General features: G+C 51.5%; 6 protein-coding genes across 6 annotated transcripts; 4 read left to right on the top strand and 2 right to left on the bottom strand.

Moving 5' to 3' along the window:
- Nucleotides 1-2285: 2285 nt before the first annotated feature.
- On the top strand, nucleotides 2286-2996 carry COL26b_014225 (uncharacterized protein; the record flags this gene model as incomplete). Its single annotated transcript, XM_053186802.1, has 1 exon — nucleotides 2286-2996. One exon carries the CDS (start codon nucleotides 2286-2288, stop codon nucleotides 2994-2996), a length of 711 nt encoding a protein of 236 aa, XP_053029258.1.
- A 1522-nt stretch (nucleotides 2997-4518) lies between these two features.
- On the top strand, nucleotides 4519-6344 carry COL26b_014224 (uncharacterized protein; the record flags this gene model as incomplete). Its single annotated transcript, XM_053186801.1, has 5 exons — nucleotides 4519-4720; nucleotides 4882-4940; nucleotides 5005-5283; nucleotides 5446-5700; nucleotides 5757-6344. 5 exons carry the CDS (start codon nucleotides 4519-4521, stop codon nucleotides 6342-6344), a joined length of 1383 nt encoding a protein of 460 aa, XP_053029257.1.
- A 2216-nt stretch (nucleotides 6345-8560) lies between these two features.
- COL26b_014223 (uncharacterized protein) lies at nucleotides 8561-10781 on the bottom strand (the record flags this gene model as incomplete). The annotated part of the gene is made up of 8 exons (XM_053186800.1): nucleotides 8561-8801; nucleotides 8862-9114; nucleotides 9174-9306; nucleotides 9462-9541; nucleotides 9601-9706; nucleotides 9770-10026; nucleotides 10089-10173; nucleotides 10560-10781. The coding sequence occupies 8 exons, from the start codon at nucleotides 10779-10781 to the stop codon at nucleotides 8561-8563; spliced, it is 1377 nt and encodes a 458-aa protein (XP_053029256.1).
- An 880-nt stretch (nucleotides 10782-11661) lies between these two features.
- On the bottom strand, nucleotides 11662-13084 carry COL26b_014222 (uncharacterized protein; the record flags this gene model as incomplete). Its single annotated transcript, XM_053186799.1, has 4 exons — nucleotides 11662-11851; nucleotides 11910-12215; nucleotides 12268-12754; nucleotides 12811-13084. 4 exons carry the CDS (start codon nucleotides 13082-13084, stop codon nucleotides 11662-11664), a joined length of 1257 nt encoding a protein of 418 aa, XP_053029255.1.
- Nucleotides 13085-14566: 1482 nt separating this feature from the next.
- COL26b_014221 (uncharacterized protein) lies at nucleotides 14567-16595 on the top strand (the record flags this gene model as incomplete). Its single annotated transcript, XM_053186798.1, has 4 exons — nucleotides 14567-14704; nucleotides 14752-15037; nucleotides 15090-16521; nucleotides 16580-16595. 4 exons carry the CDS (start codon nucleotides 14567-14569, stop codon nucleotides 16593-16595), a joined length of 1872 nt encoding a protein of 623 aa, XP_053029254.1.
- A 3076-nt stretch (nucleotides 16596-19671) lies between these two features.
- On the top strand, nucleotides 19672-21600 carry COL26b_014220 (uncharacterized protein; the record flags this gene model as incomplete). The annotated part of the gene is made up of 1 exon (XM_053186797.1): nucleotides 19672-21600. One exon carries the CDS (start codon nucleotides 19672-19674, stop codon nucleotides 21598-21600), a length of 1929 nt encoding a protein of 642 aa, XP_053029253.1.
- Nucleotides 21601-24060: the final 2460 nt, after the last annotated feature.

The raw sequence follows: 24060 nt of genomic DNA, 5'->3' as shown, positions 1-24060 counted from the left end.
ACTGATCACCTTAGCCTCTGAAGACTTGATCTACTACAGCCTACGACCTACGACCTACGACCACGACCCCAGTGTACTGTTTAAACGTCAATCCCCAACTTCTGTTAGCAGACCCTACTGTCGGATAGCTGACCGTAACATCACTAGTTCGCCTATAACATGCTCTTATATGGTCAAAGTACGGTATCATTGGTTTAGGTCGACGCGGCTTCCACGTAACTGACGATGTAGCGGTCTGTAGCTCAAACATCCCGTGATATCCGTGGTGACGGAACAGAACTCGAGGGCTCATCATTGTCAAAATACGCAAGCCATTGATCATCAGTCAACAACAAGTCGACAATTGCAAATGCGGTGTTGTTCTCTCCATCGAAGGTTTGTTGTTGCGCGACTCGCATCATCCGAATTCGTAAGCCCCCGGATCCCAATGTGGAAATCGGCGATGATCCTCATCTGCCTTTACAACCCTTTACAACAATGAACCCTCACGATGAGAGACCACATTTACCACACGGCCCGACAATTGTGTTTAACCGAGGGCCTATTTTTACTTTGGTGACGACGCACAAAGTCAACCCCTCACGATGCTAATTTCCCAACTCAACTCTACTCACCATTTTCCACGTGTGCGTGCATGCCGCTCACCCGCTCGGCTTGAAGAAGAATTCAGCCCCCAATGCCCCCCCATGGTGGACTCGTCACCTCTGCATTTGAGCCAATGACCACCGGTCACGAGTCGCCGAAATAGGAGATGGTCAGACTTTGGAAGCTCAGCCTCACGACTGCGGCCCACGTCTTAATAACAGACAGAGTTGTTTCTCCGCTATAGGCAGGGCTGCACTGCTGAAGTTTCCCCGCCTTAATGGCTATGCCCTAACTTCAAAAGAGTTAGGGGAGATTGCAAGCATATTTTCGGAATGTTTGTGCGCTGCTGCGGCTTGCTACTGTTTGGCTCGATATGGCTTCTCCCCCGCGGCCAACATGTCTCAGTAGGCTCGGTTAGGGCAGAGGTCCGCGAATGGATGAGAACGTAAGCCCACATCACTTGAAGGATACCCACGTCGCAGAGGCTGTTCAGGGGAAAAGAGTTGTCAAGAAAATAAAAAAACGCAACCCCTGACCGTTACCCCTGAACGTTGGGATTGGCTGGGCGATGGAATCGTTCTGGAATGTGGGGGAACAGGCGTCGGGAGCCGCAAAGCTTGGGCGGAAACAGAACAAGGGTATCCCAGTCTATTGCACGTCCCCAGACATGTTTGCCAATGAAAGCCAAGCGGCGCCCCGTAGCCGGCAGCCCGGCAGGGCCAGTTTAGCCGTGAGCCTCATGCTTGGCTTTCTTACTATGCAGTAAGCTTCAAATTCCCCGTGCCACAGAAGCGGGTAACGTAAGATGTCTGACTATCGATTGGAATGTCACTCGCTTGTTACGTACCGAAACTCCCTCACGGAAACTGCGCTGCAAGTCAGTTCATTGGTAGACAACTGCCAATAATAGCAGGAAAACGTGGGGAAGTATGAGAGAATATCGGAAAAAGCCTGGAAGCATCATGCCAGTGCCGAAGTCGGTCTTGCCCCAGAGTATCAATCTCAGCTTCTCGAATCGAAGCTTGAATGTTACAGGTTGATCGGGTGTTTTTCCAGCCACAGACGGAAACGCATAGGAGAATTGTTGCTTCATCGCATGAATATGCCGGATGAACCCTTGAAACTTTCCAGGACTTTCTCCCACTTCGCGGGAGTATCCCAACTGTCCCGCTGAGGCTGTAGACGTCAAGCGAATGATGAAACGTCAAACATCAGATGGAAAGTGCCATCTAAGTGGTTGGGGGCGGCCTCAGCGGCATCGCACAGCGCCCAACTCCCTGCAAGCAGTGAGGCCCGTGACGAAGACCTCAAGTTCACCGCTTGACATCCGTGATGTCGATCATGTTCTCCGCCCACTTGTGCCGAAGGCTGGCGGTGTTGAGACGCGCGTCGTAAGATTCCATCTCCATCGAAACGTCCATTCTGCGTAGATCGTCAGTCGATATGCTGCGGAAGTGGTGGGAATAGGAGCCGAAATACTTGCTCACGACGAATATAAAAGAATGCCTTCGTCGCCCCGAAATCACAACCTTTTCTTTCCTCACCACCAACAATCAATCCAATCAACAGTCTTTCACAAGCATCTTTCCTACTCTCTCTCTTTCTCTCTCTCTTAACTCGCTCTTTCAGCAATCATCACTCTTTCGCTCATCTTTCAGTCAACTTTCCAGTTTTCTTTAAACACCCACCCAACAGTCAAAATGCAGTTCACCATCGCCACCATTGTTGCCTTCGCCGCCGCTGCCCAGGCCGGCCCCCTCGCCATCCGCGCCAACACCTGCAACAGCGCGCCTGCTGGCCCCGTCAACGCTGACGTCCAGCCTCGCTCCCAGCCTGCCGCGGCCAACGCCGACGCCTGCCAGAAGCTTTGCGAGGCTGACTCCGGCTGCCAGTCTTTCGTCTTCGGCCTTCCCCCCACCGGCACTACTCCCCTCTGCTACCTCTACGCCGTCCCGGCTGCTCAGGTGCCTCCCCAGAGCAACTCTAACCTGATGGTCTTCGATAAGGCTTGCACTGGCGTCCCTACCGCCGCCCCCACCCAGAACAACAACAACGGCGCCGGCAACAACAACAACAACGGCCAGGCCAACAACAACAACGGTCAGGCTGCCAACAACGGCCAGACTGGTAACAACGGCCAGATTGAGCAGCCCAAGAAGCGCAACGTCTGCGGCGCCGCCCCCACCGGCCCTGCTACCAGCGCCCCCAACCCTCTGGTCACCCGCTCCGACATCGCCACCCAGGACGCCTGCCTTGCTCTCTGCAAGCAGACCTCTGGCTGCCAGGCTGTTGAGTTCGGCAAGCCCTCCGCCAACGAGCCCGTCCAGTGCCGCCTCTTCAACGTTCCCGCTGCTCAGCTCCCTGCCCCCACCAACGGCCAGACCTTCGTCGCTTTCGACACCGCCTGCTAAATGCATCGCCAACTCCGAGAGACCGCTACTCTCTCGCACAGGTCTCTGATCTGATCGGGGGACACATGGCGGTTTCCTTGTTCATGGCTTTGCCTACGACTGCTGCTCAACTCTGAGCGAAGCCAAACTCATCGAGGATGCGAGTTTGAGCTTGGGGGATTGTACACCAGACGCTTGTGATGACTGAATGGTTTCCTTGGTTGGTCTTGGTTCAAACACTCGCTTAGCCTGTTATCTTTCACTATTTGCATAGAAGGTCGTTCATTTGCTTTTATTTCTTAAAGGGTTTTCGAAAAGGACAAAAAAAGGATAGTTAGTGTATAGTAGGAAATATTATAAAATTGTTCGGGGATGGGAAATTTGTTTTCTCTTTTGCCTTTTGCCTTTGTGAATGTTCTTCGCCAATGATTTGCGAGCCTCCCGCTACTTTCGGGTTCATTTCACTTGAAATGGGTTTTGGTGATCGGACTTAAACGCTCGTGGGCCTGCAGATGAATCTTTTCCTGATTGAGATGCATCTGGGCGATCCCGATTGCATTAGCAGTTAGTGAACGTGATATACTGATTGAGTTCGATGAAGAACTAAACACCGAGACTTTTGTGCATTGAGTGTCTCCGTATGAATGACGGTCTTTGGGCGTTTGCCGATCGTCCGTGTTGCTCCGATGCGCAACTGTGGGTACATCGGATATATGTGGGGACAAATGCGGCATCGGAGTTTCGGAGTGGGACCGCATCACGGTCGGTCGGCTTTCTTCTCGGCCTCATGTTCGCCCGCACAAACCGTTCGCCGGCACTTGCAGGTGTCAGATCCAGCCGCGCGGAGAAACAAGATTTTGTTAGCTCATTCAAAGACACGTGGGGGTTCACCTCGAAGTTTGCCAAGCGAACTGTGTTATTTATCACAGAGCGACAATTGGGGGGTTGTTGGAGAAAGTTGGGGGAAAAGCCCCAGTTCGACGATGTCGCCATCGGCTTCAACATGTCGTGATCCGACCTTGAAGGGCCAATAGCCAATCACGACCAGCAGAAATTGTGTTTCATCATCCACCACCGATCGCGTAATCCACTCGACGCCGACAATCTGCAACGGTAGCTAAGATGAAATTGGAATGAGGAGCCGTAAATGTCATCATGGACCGATGATGCCATGCGTACCCAGGGAAACGGCAGTGAGAAATGCTCCCAGATACGCGTAGCTTCGACACAATGACACCCAGCTGAGGAGGAGCGAGGCCCCCAATTCAAGGTCCTTTTCCCTCGCCAATCTTATGTCTTAATTACCTGCAGAGATTTGAACCCGGCCGTCTGGTCTCTTCACATCCGTTTGGGTCCGCATTGAAAAGCCGTGCGCGTGACCATAGAGTTTTCACCCAACACATAACCCGCGTCAAAATCGACTTCAGGTGGATGCACGGCTGAGGTCGCGACCGAGAGAAGGTTTTTACGTACAGATTTTCCTCAGGAAACAACATCAAAGAACAATCGTCGAATAGAACGAGGCTCTTGCGCGACATTCAGGATGAGCGCGGTGAAGCCGGACCTCGCGCCCGAGAAGGCGTCAGAGGCGCCACTGAACGAGTCTAGCGGAGCGGAGAGTCCTTCAGAGATCGAGATTGGAGAGGAGGCAGTGAACGAGAAGGCATTGCTACGGAAGCTGGACGCAAAGCTTCTGCCTGCGGTCGGAATCCTATACCTGCTTTCTTTCCTCGACCGATCCAACGGTGAGCCATCGTGAGAGTATTTCGAGAGACGTAAGTGCTGATGCAAGAGCAGTTGGTAACGCAAGAATCGAGGGTCTCACCGACGACCTGCACATGAGTGAGTTCGGAGCTCGCAAGACACGGTGTCGTTTGAAGTATAATGGCCAGCTGACCCTCACCAGCTGGAAATGAGTATCTCACCGGTCTCACCCTGTACTTCATCGGATATGTTCTTTTCGAAGTAGGTCAACAGTCGTTTTCAAGACTTGGAAAACTACCGACGCATGTCTCTGACCTCCAATTAGATCCCATGCAACATCATCCTGAAGAGAACGACCCCTCGCTTCTGGCTTCCCACTCTCACCATTGCTTGGGGTGTTGTTGCTACTCTGATGGGTATCTGCACCAACATGGCCGGTTTCTTTGTCGCTAGGTTCTTCCTTGGCGTTACGGAAAGTGGTCTTTTCCCTGGAGTTGTCTTCTACTTTTCCATGTGGTATCGGCGTCGCGAGCGGCAATATCGCATTTCCCTCTTCTTCAGTGCTGCTTCTCTTGCAGGTGCTTTCGGTGGTATCCTCGCATGGGTAAGTATTTCGACATCATCACCAATCAATCAGCTTGCTAACAAGACTCAGGGCATCGGACACATGAAAGGAATTGTGTGGGCCAATGGTTGGCGATGGATCTTCATTTTGGTTCGTACTCAACTTCACCTGGCACCTCCATGACACTAATTCTGTGACCAGGAAGGTATTGCTACCGTCCTCATTGCCGTCGCCGCGTATTGGTTCATCCAGAACTACCCCGACACTGCTCAATTCGTCTCTGACAAGGAGCGTCGTTTCATCCGCGCCCGACTGGCTGCCGATAGCGATGCCACTCACGATGAGCGCTTCACGTGGGCCTACGTGTTGGACGCTCTGAAGGACCCGAAGTGTTGGTTGTACGGTCTGGGCTTTCACACCATGAGCCTGCCCCTCTACACATTTTCTCTGTTTTTGGTGAGTGCTAGGTCATGAATGTACACATGCTGAGCGATACAAGCTGACATATCTAGCCTACCATTATCAAGAACCTCGGATACACTGCTGCGAAGGCGCAGTTGCTCACGATTCCACCTTACGCTCTTGCCTTTGCTACGACATTGACCGTCGCAATCTACTCCGAACGAACCGGTCGCAGAGCGTTCTTCATCATGGGATCCTCCGCTTTCGCAGCCATCGGCTACATCATCCTCCTTGCCAACACCGACCCCGCGGGGAAGCCTGGTGTGTCATACCTCGGAACCTTCTTTGCCGCCGGTGGCATTTACCCTGCTACTGCCCTGGTCCTCTCATGGCCTGCCATCAACGTCTCTGGCCAGACCAAGCGCGCCGTGGGCAATGCCATGCAGATCACCATTGGCAACCTCGGCGCGGTGATGGGCACTCAGCTGTATCGCTCAAATGATGGCCCGCGGTACATTGTCGGTCACTCTCTGGCTTTGGCATACCTGATCGCCAACATTGCGGTTTGTGCTGTCTTGTACTTCGTTCTCAAGGGAGAAAACAAGAGGCGCGAAGCGATTGCGGAGGAAGTCAATGCTATTGGAGACTTGAGCGACTGGCCTGGCGACAAAGACCCTAGATGGCGTTTCCAGTACTAATACCCCCCCGAGACGGTGGCATGGATGAAAAGATCATCTAGTAATCCGAGGGCGCAAACGGAGTTCAGTTGCATAGATTGCAAGATACCATTTCCAGGTCCGGATCAGATAACCGCCCCCAACTGTCAGTTTCTCACGACGTAAGTAGTGGCAGACATAAGTAGTGGGTACGGCAATTAGCAAGACGAAGAGTGGGCTCAATTACTCAACATGCAATACCTTTCCAGAGAGTGATTGCTCCCGAGATCAGATGCTCGAGTCCATTCCTCACGGACGGAATGTGAGCATAGGTCGTCAACCGTCCACGAGACGAACTTCCCTTCGAATCAGCGCGACCAAGATATCAAACTCGGAGCATTCCTCCAAACGCCAGGGCTCCAGGGATTTCCTAGGGCCCCACAGGTGTGCTTGAAAAATATTCGCAAGAGACATTCCCTCATTCTCAATCTCGATCACTTTGGTGTATTTTTCTTAGAGGTCAAAAACAGAGATCCGAGTTGGCCCTCACCCATGGCAGAGATTGTCCAGGTTTGGTCTGCGTCGTGAGCATGTGAATCACAATGGCTGCGTTTGGCCCGAGCTCGAGTGGCCACAATTAGCGCCACTGAGCTGAGGCATCTGGTTATTCGAAGGAGGAGACTATTTACATAGGCAATATGCTGCCCAGAATGGTCAGCTTCATTCTCAATCGCTCACTGTTTCTCAGGCATCCTTCCATCGATCAAATGGTACTGTCAAGAGATGTCGTTGAGAAGCTTAGGTTGCTGCCGAGCTCTTTCGAGCTTCATTTGGATGAAGAACAAGGAGAGATAGATGGTGTTCGAGGTCGTCATGAACGACATACATACTGCGAATCCGCATGTATTCGTCATGTATTGTTGTGTCACTTCGCTTTGCTTCTCAGTGTTCTTGGAAAACGGCGCTAAGTTTTAGGCGGCTTGACTGGCGGTCTTTTCCATCGTTCTTGGCACATCTAGCTAGCTTTGTGGAACTCTTGTGGCTTGTCGAGTGGACCCAATATTGGCTTATGAGGACGTGCAGCATTTCGACTGCTGTGGACAGCTCGGATATAAGAAGTGGAGTTGACTTACGATAGTAAACCACACGTGTTGCGTGACGGGTTCCTTCCGACGGCCAAGTCAGAGAGTGTTCGGCTCAAGCAAAGAGTAGAATACTAACCTCACAACGGGAGACAATCCGTTCATATCTTCTGTATCCACAGGCTGACCAGCACTTCCCAGGATCAGAGTCATGGGCCAACCGACGGGAGATGGTTCTAGCCCGCTGCTATGATTTCTCGGCCGGCGGGATAACTCTAAAATACGAATTACTCCTGAGTTCCGACACAATCATACTATAGAACAATCCACTATCATTTGAGATAGATTAGAAGTTCTACACACAAATTGTTCTCGCCTTGGCCGGCATAACTGACCGAACTATAAAGGGTGCGCCAGAACCTTAAGTCAAATAATCTTCCTACAACCACCATCATTCTTTGCCAAATCAACCAAATCGCGAACCATATTATACATAGTTTATATCGCAATTGTCACTGTAGGTGCAATGACAAGTTCTTGTCCAAACAAGCTTTGACTAAGTTGGTGACTAGACCAAAACCTAGCCTACCATGCAGATCACAGGCTTCGCCGCGGCCATCGCTGCTGTCTTCTTCGCCGCTAGCGCTATTTCCACGTGCACCACCTCCTGGCCGGGCTACACCTGCAATGGAGCGCAGCTGGCATGCTGCATGGATATCAGCTATGGCGTGATGGATCAGAGCAAGAAGGACGAGAACTGGAGATACGATTGGACTCGGGCTAACTGCAACACCTGCAAGGCATGAATTTAATACTGGCAGAGATCGGAGAGTGCGTCTGGGACGTTGAGTTGGCAACTAGATACTACGTCAATACTGCAAACCAAGAATCTAATCATGACCTAATAGAAGTTTCGTCGCAGACCCTCTACTCAAGGATCACGACAAAATTGTGGTGATAGTAATGGCACCTGCGGCAATCAAGACACCTACCAAGGTTGGATCATGACGTCTTATTTGGCTGCCTCATTCTTATTTCCTCCATGGTTTAGCTTAATAGATCATAGGAAACGTAACTGTCGATGGATGGGTGGCTAAATGCTGACCGACATGAACAACTATCTATCTCCCGCCACCATAGCCGATTGCTGATTATTGCTCCTGAATCCTTCAAACCTCACACAGCTACTGGCTTCTTTTCTTCCTCGGATCCTGGAACACTTGCAACTTGTTGCAGCGGCCGTCCAACATGATCGTGCGTGGCATCCCATTCAGCTAAGTCGGCAACCGGGACTTTGACAAGCTTGTGACTCTGAGCGCCGTCGGCCAGCTCCAAGACCTGCTGCCTGATACGGTAGCCCCTCGCTTTCGGGACCACGTAGATCCAAAGCCAGTAGTACACACCACAGCCAAGAAGACTAATAATTGTTGTCAGTTCGAGTTCTTCATCAATGCCGGTTTTCCTGGGGCCAACTCACATGCCGATGCCGGCAACGACGTATGTGGCATACCAGAAGCTCACATCGCCGGCGAACACGCCACCCTCAGGGGGGTACCAAGGCATGATGAGGAGATATAAGTCCTTTGCGATGTTGAAGATGATAATGACGTCCCATGCTTTGAACTCAGGCGGAGGAAGATTGAGGCGACTGCGACGCCAGCGGACCACGTATAGCCCCACTGACATGACAAAGCCAAAGAAGGCGGAAGGATAGACCTGGAGATCGGCGACTGGATTTATGTTAGTTCCCAAGCTCTCAAAAGCATGAGTAGCGATGAATGAAGCATACTAAAGTTGAAAGCGTCGCCGGCGGGGGGAGCGACAATCATGATAATAGTCAAGATGTATTTGACGAGATAAGGACCCAGGGTCGTGCCGAAAGGTCTTGTTGATGCCCAGAACCGGGGATAGGGCAGAACACCCTGTCTGAAAAAAAGGCTCTATCAGTATGATCTTCTATAAAATGCTCATATTCACCATACCTTCCACATTCTCGTAGCATTCGAGAAGATACGATTAGCACCGTCAGGAGATTGCCGAAGGAGCTCAATGCAATGAGGAAATTGGGCCCTCTAACCGCACCGCTGGAACCGAAAACATTGGTGAAGAATAGACTTGCTGCGATCTGTTCGGCTGCTGCCAAGTCCGCTTCTGGTACTGTCCAAAGTGAGTAAGTATCGCCTGAAGTCAGCAAAAGTGTATTGGCCAAGACGTACCGGCTGCGAAATAGGCAATGTTGGCCAAGATGTAGAGGACAGTCACAATGCCAAGAGAAATCCATCCGTATTTCCTGATTTGTTTCACCGGGTTCTGAACGTTATCCTGTCAGCGTTTTGTACTGACACAGAGACCGATATCAAACTGCCCAATCATTATCAGACTTACTTTAACCTCATTCACAACGTTGAAGGCGTTCTCGAAACCGGCATACGAGAAAATGATTCTGTAAAGAGCATTTGTCAAGCCGTAAGCTGTCGCTTGACCATCGAATGAGTTCTCAAAGTTTGCATGCGGCTCAGGGACTTTGGTGTGGCCTCCTAGTACAACCAATCCAGTAATGGCGATGAAGACTAGCGTCAACAGCTTGACTGCACCGACTCCATTGGAGAACTGGTAAGCGAAGTTGTTGTGTAGGGCAACAACTGGGAGGACCCAGTCAGTAAGTTGAGAAAGATCTTGCTTCAGATTTGCGAGGTGAGCTCACCTAATGTGGCGACAGTGTACCCAGCCACCGCCACACCCTTCAACTGCCAGGGCCCTGGAGTCGACCCTGCTACTTTGAACAGATACTGAGAAAGGACAAAATTGAATTAGCAACGAGATACAAGAGATAAGGATACGGCTGGCTACCGATAGCATTGCCACTGCTGAAAGACAGTGCCACAGACTGGAAGGCGAACGCCGTGGGAAACAACCACTTCGGTCGCGGATATGCCTGTTCCAGATACACTACCTCGGAGCCGGATTTGTTTGGGAAGTACGAAGCGAATTCAAGATATACGGAAAAGGAGGCGATTGAAGTCAGGAATCCCAGGGCCCAGTAGATCATACTCAGCCCGACTGAACCAGTACCCTTGAGGATGGCGGAAGCTGCGGCTTGTCAGTGCATATGTCAAGAAGAGGATATCCGTAATACACGAGTTGAGTAGACACCAGTCCCAATCATTTTGCTCACATTGAGAAAGACGATCGTGACGGGCCCGACAGCATATCCTAACGGCGAACTCCTCTCAACTGGGGCACCCGTTGCCTCCTGGTAGGAGGGACCTGAATCGTTTCCGCCTTTCTCGACGACATAGTGAAGGCTTCCATCAGTAACGTCCGACTCATGGCCCGAGTTCGCATCGGCGCTGTCTTCATTGTCGCGAATTTTGAACGGTCGCCGTAGGAAAGACATCTTGTGACCAATCTGGGGTCAAAAGCAGAAAGATAACAACGATGAAGTAAATGGAGGAGGCGACCTTGCTGAACGCACTGAACTCAGGGGTTTCATACATTGGACGATCGTATGGCAGTATATTTATGTAAACACCAACATCATGGCATCCCGCGGGGTACCATCTCGGCCTCGGTCGCTCTCCCAACCCACAGACCCATGCGCCTACGCCAGCTTGCATTATCTCCCGGGGTCGAGGGTGCCTGCATCCCCGAAACGCCAGAACGAAATCACCAATGCAGCGCCTAGACGCGATGCTGATTGATACCGATACTTGAAGTCGGCACTAGGTCGCTATCTTCGCGTCGGACTGTGGGGGATTGTGACGGTGCGTTCCAGGGTCCCGATAACGCAATTGTAGGGTCAGTTGTAGCAATCCAACGACAGGCGGGATGATAAGGTTTGGAGCAGGTTGTCTTAGCTCAGGTGTTGATGGTGTGTCGGTTGGCCCGATGTATTCCCAGACGTCTTGCAGATGCCCTTAGTCGCAGTCGGCTTAAGTAGACGGAGTTGGTTCAGGCCGCGGAGGCCAAGCCCAATTGGTGCAATGCCGTGACGACGTCATCCGGTCCTGGGAAGATGCGATCGTGCTGCGCAAGCTTACAACTCGCAACTGGCATTCAATCAGCCATGAATGGGCAATACTGAATGGAGCGAGTCATGAGATAGGAGATTACTTCGTGATTGCCAATTCGATTACATTTGACGTGGGATGATACTTTGTCTTTGACCCTCTTTCATTCATTGGCTCACTGGAGATGCACCTGGCGCGAAGGAAACGCGTGGCAGCCGAATGGACAAGAGGCAATTGGCCAGGCCTACTATGAGACGTTTCCTTTATCTACGCCTTTGAGTCCTCTTTCTCTGGCTTAAATTCACCTCGACTAGCACTGCGAATCTGCGGCTCCAGAGGGAACACTGATTTCTCCGCAGTTACTCCAGCATACACTCTGTCCCATCTCTCCCTCAGCGCATCCGGCGTCTTCCATGCGTGCTCGGGGTCTCGAAGCCACAAGCGTGTGAGGTGACGCCTGGCCAAAGTGTTAGCATTAATTCAGCTGACGCGTCGTTTAATGGTCTTCGACTTACTGCTTTTCTTCAGAGTCAACGAACCCTCCACGTGCGTGGAAGATGCTCAGATTGTTCGCATATTGAATGTCTCCTTGGTGAAAGTCAAGGGATACTCGGTACTTCTCAGCAGTAAAGTGCAGAGCATCGAGGGCTTCCGCCTGAGCTTCCGTGATGGGAGGAATGTCAGATGAACGCGGAAGCCCCCAATATCCGGTGAAGCTTCTTCGCGCGTATTGAATGATCAAGCGTTCCGGCTTGTCGCCTTCCGATGGTTGGAAGTGCAACAGAGGACGAGTGCTGTACGACCTACCGTCCTTACCGAACCTGTATCTGCGGTGAGTATCACAGCCGACCACACGAGGAAAGGATTGCATACTCATCAGCGTTCCAAGGTTCCGCCAATGTACGGATCAGATCAGGCCGCGTTCTAGCGAGCTCGTTGTAGACAAACCAGCTGCTTGAAAGGTAGCTCTGACCGCCCTCAGCAGCCTCACCAAGGGCGAAAAGTGCAATCACGTCACCCGAGTCAGTGTGAAATACCTGCTTATCGGTGGTGTATGCGGGTGCCCCGATTCTTTGAGCGTCAACGACCTTGGTGAGATCCTTGATGTGAGCGAGGACAACGTCCGCTGGCTCGCCGTTGAATTGAGTGTCTTGTCTCCCGCGGATGGGTGCGACATGAGATGAGATTCCGGCGTAGATGATCACATTCTCTTCGCGGTTGTACTTGGTGACTGGTACTCCGCGCACAACTTTGAAGCCATGGCCGTTGTGAACCTCATCGGAGATGGCGCGAAGAGTCTTGTGCAAGTTGGGCAGCGGAAATGTCTCCTGGTTAATCTCACCAAGGGGCTTCTTCAGTGCTGCAAGGAGAGTTACTCAAACGGTCCAGGTTGACGAACATGCGTTATTCACATACAATTGAAGTGCTGGAGAGCTTCATCGACCTCTTTCTTGTCGGCATCCGTTAACACATAGTTCCAGTCGTATGTCTCAGCCAAAGTGTTGCCATCCCAGACGAGCTTTGCCTCCAACTTTTGAGGAAACCCGTCGGGGAGAGAATTGTTCAGCTTTTCTTGCTCATGACGGCGCTGAATCCTTGCCAGGTAGTTGTCGTGGTTAGGCGCGTAGCCAATGTCCGGTTGACCAGGAGGTCCTGCGAGGAGAGGAGCTTGAACTGCAGCGGCGGCCATTTCGATGATGGTCTGAGAGGTTTGCTTGATGAGATCGTAGTAAATTCGAAGGCCGGCTTTTACACGTTTATATCATCGTCCTCACGAGGTCAAAAACGCCCTAATGTTGACTCAAACATCCGTTAGTGGGGACAATCGAATCACGATTCGAGACGGCATGCGCATCCGAGGTCAAGTGTACATAAAATTCCCCAACAACATCTCAGCGGGCCAATCACCGCGCCATTATTCAATATTGCATTTGTCAGGAAGGATGCTTTCACATATAGTTGACGATCAACACCATGCCTCTCAGTGGTCGTGGTGCGCTTCCAGCTGTTTGCCATCCCGAGCTGGAAAGGCGTCATCTTCGTTGTGTTCCGGCTTTGCGGGGAACCCTGAAACGCGATTCGGCGGCGTCATTCCCCCAGGTATGTCGCAATCACAGGCCAATCTGGTCCCGGATCCCGACGACAATATCGGCAAAAGTGAGGCAGACGCCGAGACCTCCGCACGTAGGACCTTGCGTATGAGTAAGCCTCAAGCTTTGCGTGCCGATCCACCTCCCATGCCGGCCCCGACCCGAGCGGGGGGTTCCCCACCTACCGGTCCCGGTCGAAATCCACTCTGGCTCGGGCCGTTCGGAGCTGAGTCCGGATGATAACTGAAACGCAAGGACTCCAACCTCAGTGCCAGCTATTCTTTCAAAGTGATGATCTGAACTTCATAAGATCTTGGCTTTTCATGCGAATCATCATTGAACGCGAGTGCGGCTGTCTTGTCTGAAGTTAGGGAGTGCTATCCGAACGGATGCTTCCACTTAGCCGGACGGAGTACTCCTTACTCGTCTTATCTGTTATTTCAGATTATTGTTCTTGGTGCCTTGATCATCGGCTGTCCAATCATCCTGAATATTGTCGTCGCGATGATTGAAGCTTCTGTTTTGTTGTTATCGCTATGATGATCGTTGTCGCAGCTGCTGTCGTTGTCGTCGTTGTCGTGTATTCAATTATCGGCTGTACACAAGGTTCACCATGATGCACCATGAGGATCACCAGCACCCGGATGAGCAGGATGTTTGATATGGACTTTTTGTCCCAGCGGTGCATTCAAAGCGGGAATAAAGCTTCGAGCAATCACTCCCATTGACCAGTTCATCCGCCAACTCAACGCATCCCGCAGCCGAGTCTTGGCCTCCTCCGGGTCTCCTAGCGACCCCGCACCCATCCCCTGCCCCTCTCACCAGAAAACTGAATCGGCTTCCGGGCAAGCTTGATACGACTTCCTTGGCGGTGCAACCTCCGTACATAAGCGCACGATGATGGTGAATCATTGAGCACCAAGCGCCGAAGTAGGAAGGTCAGAAATCAACACGAGCGGGGAAAATCAGAGTTAATGACATATATCGATTGCTCGTCCTCCCCCAGATGCCGCGCCAGGAAGATCTTGCAATCTCTTTTTCTTGGATCTGAAGCCGACCATAGCTTGAGCATCGTCGACAGGATGCGGAAATCTTTCTCGGTTGTCGCCGTTGCGACAGCTTTGATCCAGTCTTCGCTAGCCCAATTCCCGCCGACGCCTGAAGGAGTCACAGTCCTCAAGTCCAAGTTTGACGAAAACATCACGATATCCTACAAAGAGGTATTCGCTCTGACCCCGTCTTTTTGGACAACACCTAACGACCGTAGCCCAATCTCTGTGAGGAAACCGAGGGTGTCAAGACATACGCCGGCTACATTCACCTCCCTCCCGGAACTCTCGAGGGAGTGGGTCAAGAGCAAGACTACGAGATCAACACATTTTTCTGGTTCTTCGAGGCCAAAGAAGATCCGGAAAATGCGCCACTTTCAATCTGGATGAACGGTGGACCGGGCAGCTCGTCAATGCCGGGGCTGTTCAACGAGAACGGGCCGTGCTACATCAACAATGACTCCAACTCCACGCGACCCAGCGAATGGTCATGGAACAACCACGGTATGCGTACTCTGAAAATCTTTGATTCGTATGCGTGGCTAATCTGAGAAAGTCAACATGCTCTACATCGACCAACCTGTCCAAGTCGGCTTCTCCTACAACACTCTCCGCAACGTGACCCGCAACCTCTTTGGAAGCACTCAAACCCTGAATGCATCTTCCCCGATCCCAGCCCAAAACGTGACGTTCCAAACGGGCACTCTCCCAGTCGACAACCGCAACACCACATCCTGGGGCAGCCGCAACGCCGCCATTGCACTTTGGCATTTCTCGCAGGTCTGGTTCCAGGAGTTTCCAGGCTACCACCCGAACAACGACCGCATCAGCATTGCCACCCAATCGTATGGCGGACGCTACGGACCTGCTTTTGCTGCATACTTCCAGGAACAAAATGAGAAGATTCAGAATGGGACGTGGGACGGAACCGAAGGGGAGCAGTACATCCTCAATCTTGACACCTTGCTTATCGTGAACGGCTGCATCGATCGTCAGGTTCAGTGGCCTTCGTACCCTGAGATGGCCTTCAACAACACCTATGGAATCAAAACAGTCAATGAGACGGTATATGCTGGCATGGTGGACGCATACTACCGTGAAGGCGGCTGCCGCGACCGCATCGACGCCTGTCGTGAAGTCTCTTCCTCTTACGACCCCGAGAATATCGGCACGAACGCCAGCGTAAACGCCATCTGCCAAGACGCAGAAACATTCTGCACAAACAACGTCCGCGACCCTTACCTCGACGTCTCTGGCCGTGATTACTACGACGTGACCCAGATCGACCCAACACTCTTCCCGGCACCTTTCACCGCCGGATATCTCAACCAGCCGCACATCCAAACCGCTCTCGGTGTGCCTCTGAATTGGACCGGTAGTTCCAGCGCTTCGTCGTCTGCTTTCCGTGGCATCGGAGACTACCCGCGTCCGGGCTGGATTGAGGACATTGCATACTTGCTACATAGCGGCATCAAGGTGTCTTTGATGTTCGGTGATCGCGACTTTGCTTGTAACTGGATCGGTGGAGAGCAAGTGTCTCTCGCCATCCCATGGGCCGATCAGGAGAACTTCGCCAAGGCGGGGTATCAGCCTCTTCTCACAAATGAGACCTACGAAGGCGGTCAAGTTCGTCAGTACGGGAATCTGTCTTTCATCAGAGTCTACCAAGCAGGCCATGCGGTACCTGCGTACCAGCCAGAGTCCGCGTATCAAATCTTCAACCGTGCCTTGTTCAACCTTGACGTCGCGACTGGCAAGGTAGACACCGCATTGAACTCGAATTACAGCACTCAAGGCCCGTCGGACACCTTTGCGATCAGGAATGAGGTCCCGCCGCAGTATGAGGACTTCTGCTACGTGCTGGACCCAAGCACGTGTACCGAGGAGCAAGTGGCTGCTCTCCGGAATGGTACGAGTGTCATCAAAGACTACATCATGACTGAGCCGGCGTACGATGCTGCCGCCGCTCGTTTTATGAAGCGAGACATGTTAGTCAATCCCCTTTCCTTATTACTTGACTGGCATTGCTAACTATGTTTTCCCTAGTCTGGATGACGAGTGACGAGTGATTAGTGGATGATAGGTAATCCACAGGATTGTGACGTACTTCACGCACTTTCTTACTCTACAATAGATAGCACTGAGAACATTCCAATCAACAACTAAGCATAGCCTCTGATGAACCTTTCTGCATATTAATTACGAGGGAGGGGCAGAATACGAAGAAGAAGAGGAGCTGTCCAGTGCGAGTAGTCACCGACTCGAACTGTGTGGCTATCGACTAATTACGCAGTAAGCTGACAACCCACTCTGAACGAGACCTATCATATTTCATGCAGTGTGGCACCCCGCAAGCGAAAGCCCACCCGGTGGGACACATCAATTTGATCCATCAGATCAGATTAGATTAGATCACACCCAGTAAAAGCCAGAGCCTGCGCTTGCATTGACATCTTTTCGTCCTAAATACTATGTCAGTTCGGACTTTTTCACTTCTCCGGTTCGGACCGAGCAGCGCACCGTTGTCCTACGTACACGGGCGATATCAGATTGGGAGAACCGCCCAATCGCAATATACGCTACAGTCCAGAAAGAGGATATGCCCGGCCTCCTGGTTCTTCCAGGCTACCATATACAAGTCCACATTTGCCCTTTTCTGGCAAACACCGGTAAGAGAACACAACATCGACTGATTGAACGTGCCATACATCCACACCCATGTACACACTACATAGGTATGTTCGGTATACTTGGTTGTCTTGACTTTCAGACGGATTGTCTCTGGCGTAGGGACTGTTGAGTTACGTTACGCTGGATTTTGTAGTTCTAATAGTGTACTAAAGGCTTTGAGCTGTCTACGGGCAGTTGATGAGCAGAATGCCCTGTCTGAATGGTTCATTCAGTGCCTATGTAAGGTCATCAGTGGTAAGAGAGACTCAACCCCGGCCTCGTCTAAAAAGTCGAAGATGACCGTTGAAGTCCAAGATAACTCTCCAGCGGCCCAGCAGAACGAAGTGGACGCGAGAAACGCTGGAGTCCAAGGAGAAAATGAAAAGAAAGATGATATAACAGCTGTTCTGGCAGGCCCCGGTAAACCAACCTTCCAACAGCAGCGAGAGAGGGAAATCTTGCAGAGCGAAGAGCGCCTTATCGACACCGTTAGTGGGAAGATGTACCTGCGATACGTCCAATTTGGCAACGCCTTAATGACGGAACCTCTCTTCTTCGCGTCCGTGTTTCAGGAACAAGTGTCGTCTTGCCTGGGTGGCTCAGCTGGCGGCAGCAGAACCATGACCTAGCGATATAAGAGAGCCAATACATGGGAGGTCACGCCGCGTGGGGCCTCGAGCAGTCTCTTGGACCATTCTTGACGAGCACTTTCTTCGCCCTGTTCTGCTTCTGGTGCTCCAACCGTCTTCACTGCAGCGTTCTCAGACGTGCTGATGGCCCCCATCGCATTCTCCGTGTTCAACATCTTGTCGATCTTTGTAGCCATTGCTACTAGTATGTTGCTCCTCTACGTTTGGACCGGCATGTATCAGCGCCCTTCTGCACGAGAACTGCGCCGTCTCAACAGCCTTCATGGGACTCGTATCTATGAGCGCTTTGACAAATCGTTGTCTGGACTAACGATCTTGAAAGCGGTTGGTGCAATGGAGCATTGTCATGCATACTTGCTGCCCAAGCTGCATTTGGCAACATTATTCGCTTTAGCGCCGGGATTGAGAACAACATGAACTCGGTGAAGAGGATGCTCTACTACGCGTACAATATCGAACAAAAGCCTGCACACAACGTCAAACGCGTAGACAAGCGTCTCAAAAACCAAAGATAGCCAAGCAAAGGGCGTATCCTGTTTCAATCGTTTAGGCTCAGCTATCGACCCGGCTTGAGTCTGGCGCTCAAGAACTTGAATCTTGATATCCGTTCTGGTGAGCAAATCGGCATTGTCGGCCGGATTGTCGCGGGCAAGACTACTTGTGAGTCTTGGGAGGAAACTGACCAGAGTCCACCGAGCGCAAGCTAACGATCGCCCATGGGTATTGCTCTTCTTAGACTCGCGAAGTCCACAGAGGGCCGAATTCTGATCGAGGACGTCTATATTCTCAAAGACACAGGGTAATTCATAGACATAACAATCATTATCAAAAGTATTCCGCTCATCCGTATCCGCCTGAGCCGCTTAGTGGACTAGGCACGCAAACCGTCAGCTTGGTACGAGCTACTGGTTTTGGCCACCACGCCCATCCCGTTTTCCGGGCACCAGCCCTTGAGCAACCCTGTCATGCCAAGGCCACCATGGAACTAGGGAGATGAAAACGTGAAGCCAGTACCAAGGTGCTAGCCGCCTGGCCCGCTCCGACAGATGCCCATCTTCATGTGTCGAGAAACATGTCTCGGAGAAGCGACTGCCTTCAGGGCATTCGGAGAGGATCCCGTCTTCCTAAGATTTCGGCCTAGACTCAGAGACTTCGAGTCGCCCGAATGGAATAGCAATGGTAAATACCAAGATGCACAGTCCCATCACACTGGGTACTTTGCCAAGGAAATGGGTAGTCTCCGCAGTTGCCCACCCGCCAGTGGGATGATCCCCTCACTCTAAAATATAGCCACCTGATTAGATGGCATGGTGCACTTTTAGTGGATAATACGTGCAAGGGTCTGAAAAGAATTCGGAAAAAAGAAAACCGAGCTTGTCTCTCTTCGCATGGGTCTAGGTGTGCTGCTGGTTCTGCCTCAACTGGCGTAGGAACCTACCGGGAAAATCTTTCCATTAGGCATGTCGCCCGTGAGATGTACCCACCGGGTCGAGTCGTCAAACCATTACACATTCTTAACCCCGACGACGGACCACTGTTCGTTGTCTAAGGGAATCCTTCGCTTCGGTTCGCAGTGGGGGGCAACTCGATCAGCGGCCTACTGCGCCATTCCAGATTCCACTGCCAAAAAGTCAGGCGAGGCGACAATAGATCAAGTATCGCTGTGATTGCAGAGTTTTCTGTCCTCTCTGCTCTTGCCTCCCTATCTGTTTCTTCTCCCCACCGTATTCTTGCTGTGCTGGCATTCATTGTCCTTTCTACCTCTGTGTAGTCTCGACCTCATCTCGGAACCTCCAGTTGCTCGACGCGTTGCCCAACATGTCGACGCCCGCTGTCGACGACAAACGTCCCAAGGGCCCCGAGCCCCAGCACGCTCCCGTGCAGAACGCCGCAACCGAGGACATGTTCGAGCCGACTGAGAAACCCAACTACGTCGCGTCCGACGACGAGAGCCCCAAGGCCATTGGCGTTGGCAGGGTCGAGGCATTCAATAAGGTTCTCTACCATTCCGGCAAAAAGGGCAAAGTTTTGCTCTGGCTGCTTGGTGCTTCCGTCGGCCTCACCATGTTCGCCTACGCCCTGGACATGGGCATTACGACCACGATCTTCGGCACGTTAGCGGCGTCAACATTCAAAGTCCACAGCCAACTCGGTACCGTCAACACCGCCAGCCAGATTATTCGTGCTATCAGCAAACCTTTTATCGGAAAGTTAGCAGATATCACGTCGCGACCTACAACATATGTCGTGATCCTTGCTTTCTACGCCGTAGGTTTTGTTGTTGCGGCGAGCGCACATACCTTCACATCTTATACGATCGGTATTTGCTTCACATCCGTCGGCAAGTCGGGCCTGGATCTTCTAAGTGACATTATTGTCGCCGACTTGACCCCTCTAGAATGGCGTGGCTTCTTCAGCGCTTGCCTATCTCTACCCTTCATTGTGACGGTTCCCGTTAATGGGTTTATTGCTGAGGGATTTTACGACGACTGGAGATGGGGTCTGGGAATGTTTGCGATTCTCGTACCAGTTCTTCTGGTCCCCGCTATCATGACCCTCTACGCCATGCAACGCCGCGGGGAGAAGGCAGGTATGGTCACCATGGCCGACTCCAAGAATGTTCGCACCGGCACTTCCGAAGCGACGCCCAAGAATTTGGTGTACTGGGCCAAGCTTGCGTATCGCGGCCTGGTTGATATCGATATCATCGGCCTTATCCTCCTCGGCTTTGCCTTTTCCCTCATTCTCTTGCCAATTACCCTGGCCAAGAGCGCTGATGGCGGATGGAAGAACCCTAGTATGATCGCCATGATCGTCATAGGTTTCGTTATCCTCGTCGGCTTCGTCTTCTTCGAAGTATTCGTGGCTCCTAAGCCCTTGATGACGAAGCGTATTCTAAAGAATCGCGCCTTTATTGCGGGTGTGATTATTCATACTTTCAACCAGATGGCTTCATCCGTTCGCAACACCTACTTTTCGTCATACATCCTCATCATCAAAGATTGGACTACCTATCAATGGACTATCTTCCTTGGTATAACCACTATGGGCCTGTGTCTGGTTGGACCTGTCGTCGGTCTGGTTCACCGTATCTCCCATCGCTACAAAAGTCTCATGATTTTCGGAGCTGCTGCCAAAATCCTTGGCTATGGTCTCCTGATCCAACCGAGCGGGAAAATGACTCAAGATACAGCTCGCCTCGTGGCTGCACAGCTCATCTTTTGTCTTTCCTCCCTCAATGTGGTCGGTGCCCGCGTCGGTGTCCAAGCCTCCGTTCCCCACGACGATGTGGCCTCGCTTATTTCCATCATAACCCTGTGGTCTACCTTGGGATCCAGCATTGGCAGCGCCGTTGCGACAAGCATCTGGACGGAGCAGATGGTTGACCAGATGCACAAGGAGATGCCCGGCGTTTCGAGCAGCGTGATTACCAAGATATACGGCAACATCAAGACGCTCAAGAAATACAGCTTCAGCGACCCCATTCGTCAGGGTGGCGTACGCGCCTACGCTATTGTGAACGGGCACATCACCATCGCCTCCATCTGCCTGTCTTGTATCCCTCTCATTGCCTCTTTCTTCATGCCCAACTTCTATCTCGGCAAGCAGCAAAATGCCGTCAACAATAAGGGCCTCGATGGCGAGGTCGTTGACGTCCCGAACCAGCGCACAGCGAACGAAGCAGTCACTACTGAGCCAGAGCGCGCAACATTCTGGCAGAAAGTGCTGGCTTTGTATCGCAAGTAGTTTATGCTTGAATGGGATTTTCCCACGCGTTTCTGGACATGGTGGATGATTGGCAAATCGTTTGACGGACAGGAGGACTGGTGCAATCGCAGGATCTATTTCATTGTAGGAGGGTGGATTTGTTAAGAGAAACACTGAGATCTGTTCAATAAGACACAAATAATTATGTCGCTGCCATGCGACACTCTATCAGGCCAGTCCTTCATTCAACCGAGGCAACAGATGGTATTGTTTTGTTGGTGGTTTTTACGCTTTCTGAGCGTTCCTGTCACGTCAGCTCCAATGTCCTAGCACTACCCAGTAGCTGCCCAGTCGCCTTCACCCGGTGTCTGCCGCCTGTGATCACTGAAAGCCTGTTTACAGCAAGTATCTGAAGCCATCGTTTCGTGGTTTCGTGTCATACGAACATGGAGTTTCCATCCTCACTTGAGATCAAATTTAACCCCGAAAACGCATAAAACAATGTCAGCAAAATGAATTGCGCGATATCACTTACCCATTGAGTCCTACAAATGACTGTGAAGGGGTGTCGTTAGCTGAGTGATGCACACGTGATGTGTTGGGCCCACAAGCCTTCGTTATCTGATCATCTGATAAATACCCGCTCATCCGCCCTGAGTTTGAATACTTCACCCGCCACATTTCTGGTTCCCAACCTCTTAGACCACGACTTGTAAAGCATTCTGGGTCATTCAGTAAAAATGAGATACTGGCAGCTGGATATTGAAGTATGCTACATTGTCATAATTTTCTTGTTTGCTACCCAAGCAGCTGCGTCCGAAGCGTACGGCAGGTTGTGCGGGACAGCCTGTCGAAAGACCTTCCGGACGCTGCGATTTTCAGATGCCCCGACTGAGGCATTTTTTGCCGTGCAAGAGTGCACTAGCCATTTTTACCAGCGATCACTGTTTTTATGCTGGGATTTGTATTGCTCCAAAGAGATTTGGGTTGCAGAGTCCAAGAGCCTGAACAGTTCATGTCAAGACATGGACGGTTCACATTTCCCCCCACGCGACATCATCAATAACATTACAGACGAAGACATCGCTCAAATTGCCAGGTTCAATGAGACGAGTCCAGACCGTGCCCAGCGCGTTAACGTGCTCATGTTGCCGTCAAAATCCTACTACGAACTTTGGGCCCGGACGCTGGTTAGTTACTTCCTCACTGCAAACACTCATCCTAGAAATCTAGAAGACAGCTCACTCACCCCGAACCAGGACGCACACGATTACATTTGGAATCAGCATTTCAACTACGGTTGGGCGATGGGGATGTTCTGGGCGGTGATCATCACAGTGGGCATGGCAAACCGAGCACTCATGCACTGGGGTCCATCTTTCGCGCAATCGCACGCCCACCGACATCCCAGCAGCTTATGGCTAAAACGCACGATTCTGACGCCAGCGACGTTTGGTCAGCGCTGTGTGCAGGACTTCGGAGGCTGGGGTACCTTACCTCCACGTGTGCAGACATTGACACTGATGCTGTTTCTGCTCCTTAATGTGACGTGCACCGTCTGCGGGTACAGAATATTTGAAGGTTACGGCTTGTGAGTTCTTCCAAGCACCGTGATCGTGTCATCTCAGTTGATACTGACGACAAGGACTCGAAGCTATCCTTCCATCACGATGCAAGTCCTCCGCCATGTTTCCGATAGAACTGGTGTTTTGTCGTTCGCCAACTTTCCCTTAATTTGGCTGTTCGGGATGAGAAACAATCTCGTCATCTGGCTCACAGGCTGGGGCTTTAAAACATACAATAATTTCCACCGCTGGGTAGCCCGGGTCGCGACCCTGCAAGCCATAATTCACTCTATAGGCTATACAGTTCTCATCTTCCGGAGTAAGATCATATGTGAAGTCATGAAACGCATCGTTACTGATCTTTCTCAGGAGGCGGTTGGGATTACTTTTGGCGAATGTGTAACTTGACCTATTGGTGGACGGGTGAAATGGTGAGTTACTTCGCCAAATACTAGTTTCCGCGCAGCTGACTCTCTGATAGGCCACAATACTTATGTGCTTGCTTGTTGGTTCATCCGCCTTCTGGTTTCGGCGTCGACAATACGAGCTCTTCCTTATGCTTCACATTGCCCTGTCAGTCTTGATACTCATGACAATGCTAGGGTTAGTTCCGTGCTGCAACCGGACGAGGGACGGCAAACTGACAACGTTTGAAGGCATGTTTCGATTTTCAAAGGCGATTACGATCCTCTTGTATGGGTTCCAGCGATGATATGGCTATTAGACCGTGTCATTCGCGGGGCTCAGATCGTGGCCTTCAGCCCACGGTTCTGGAACGCATGGGCTCTGGTCACCTACAACGAGGATGCTCACATGATTCGAGTCGTCGTCCCAATCTCCTCGAGTCTTTATACCATTGAACCCGGCACGTTTTACTATCTCATGGTGCTGAATAAGTGGAACTTTTGGGAGAGCCACCCGTTCACCGTGGCGT

Source organism: Colletotrichum chrysophilum (genome assembly GCF_026319265.1).
Source record: "Colletotrichum chrysophilum strain AFK26 chromosome Unknown scaffold_311, whole genome shotgun sequence".
NCBI classification, from domain to species: domain Eukaryota; kingdom Fungi; phylum Ascomycota; class Sordariomycetes; order Glomerellales; family Glomerellaceae; genus Colletotrichum; species Colletotrichum chrysophilum.
Note: the sequence above shows the minus strand (reverse complement) of the source record. Positions and strands in the feature narration are given on the sequence as shown.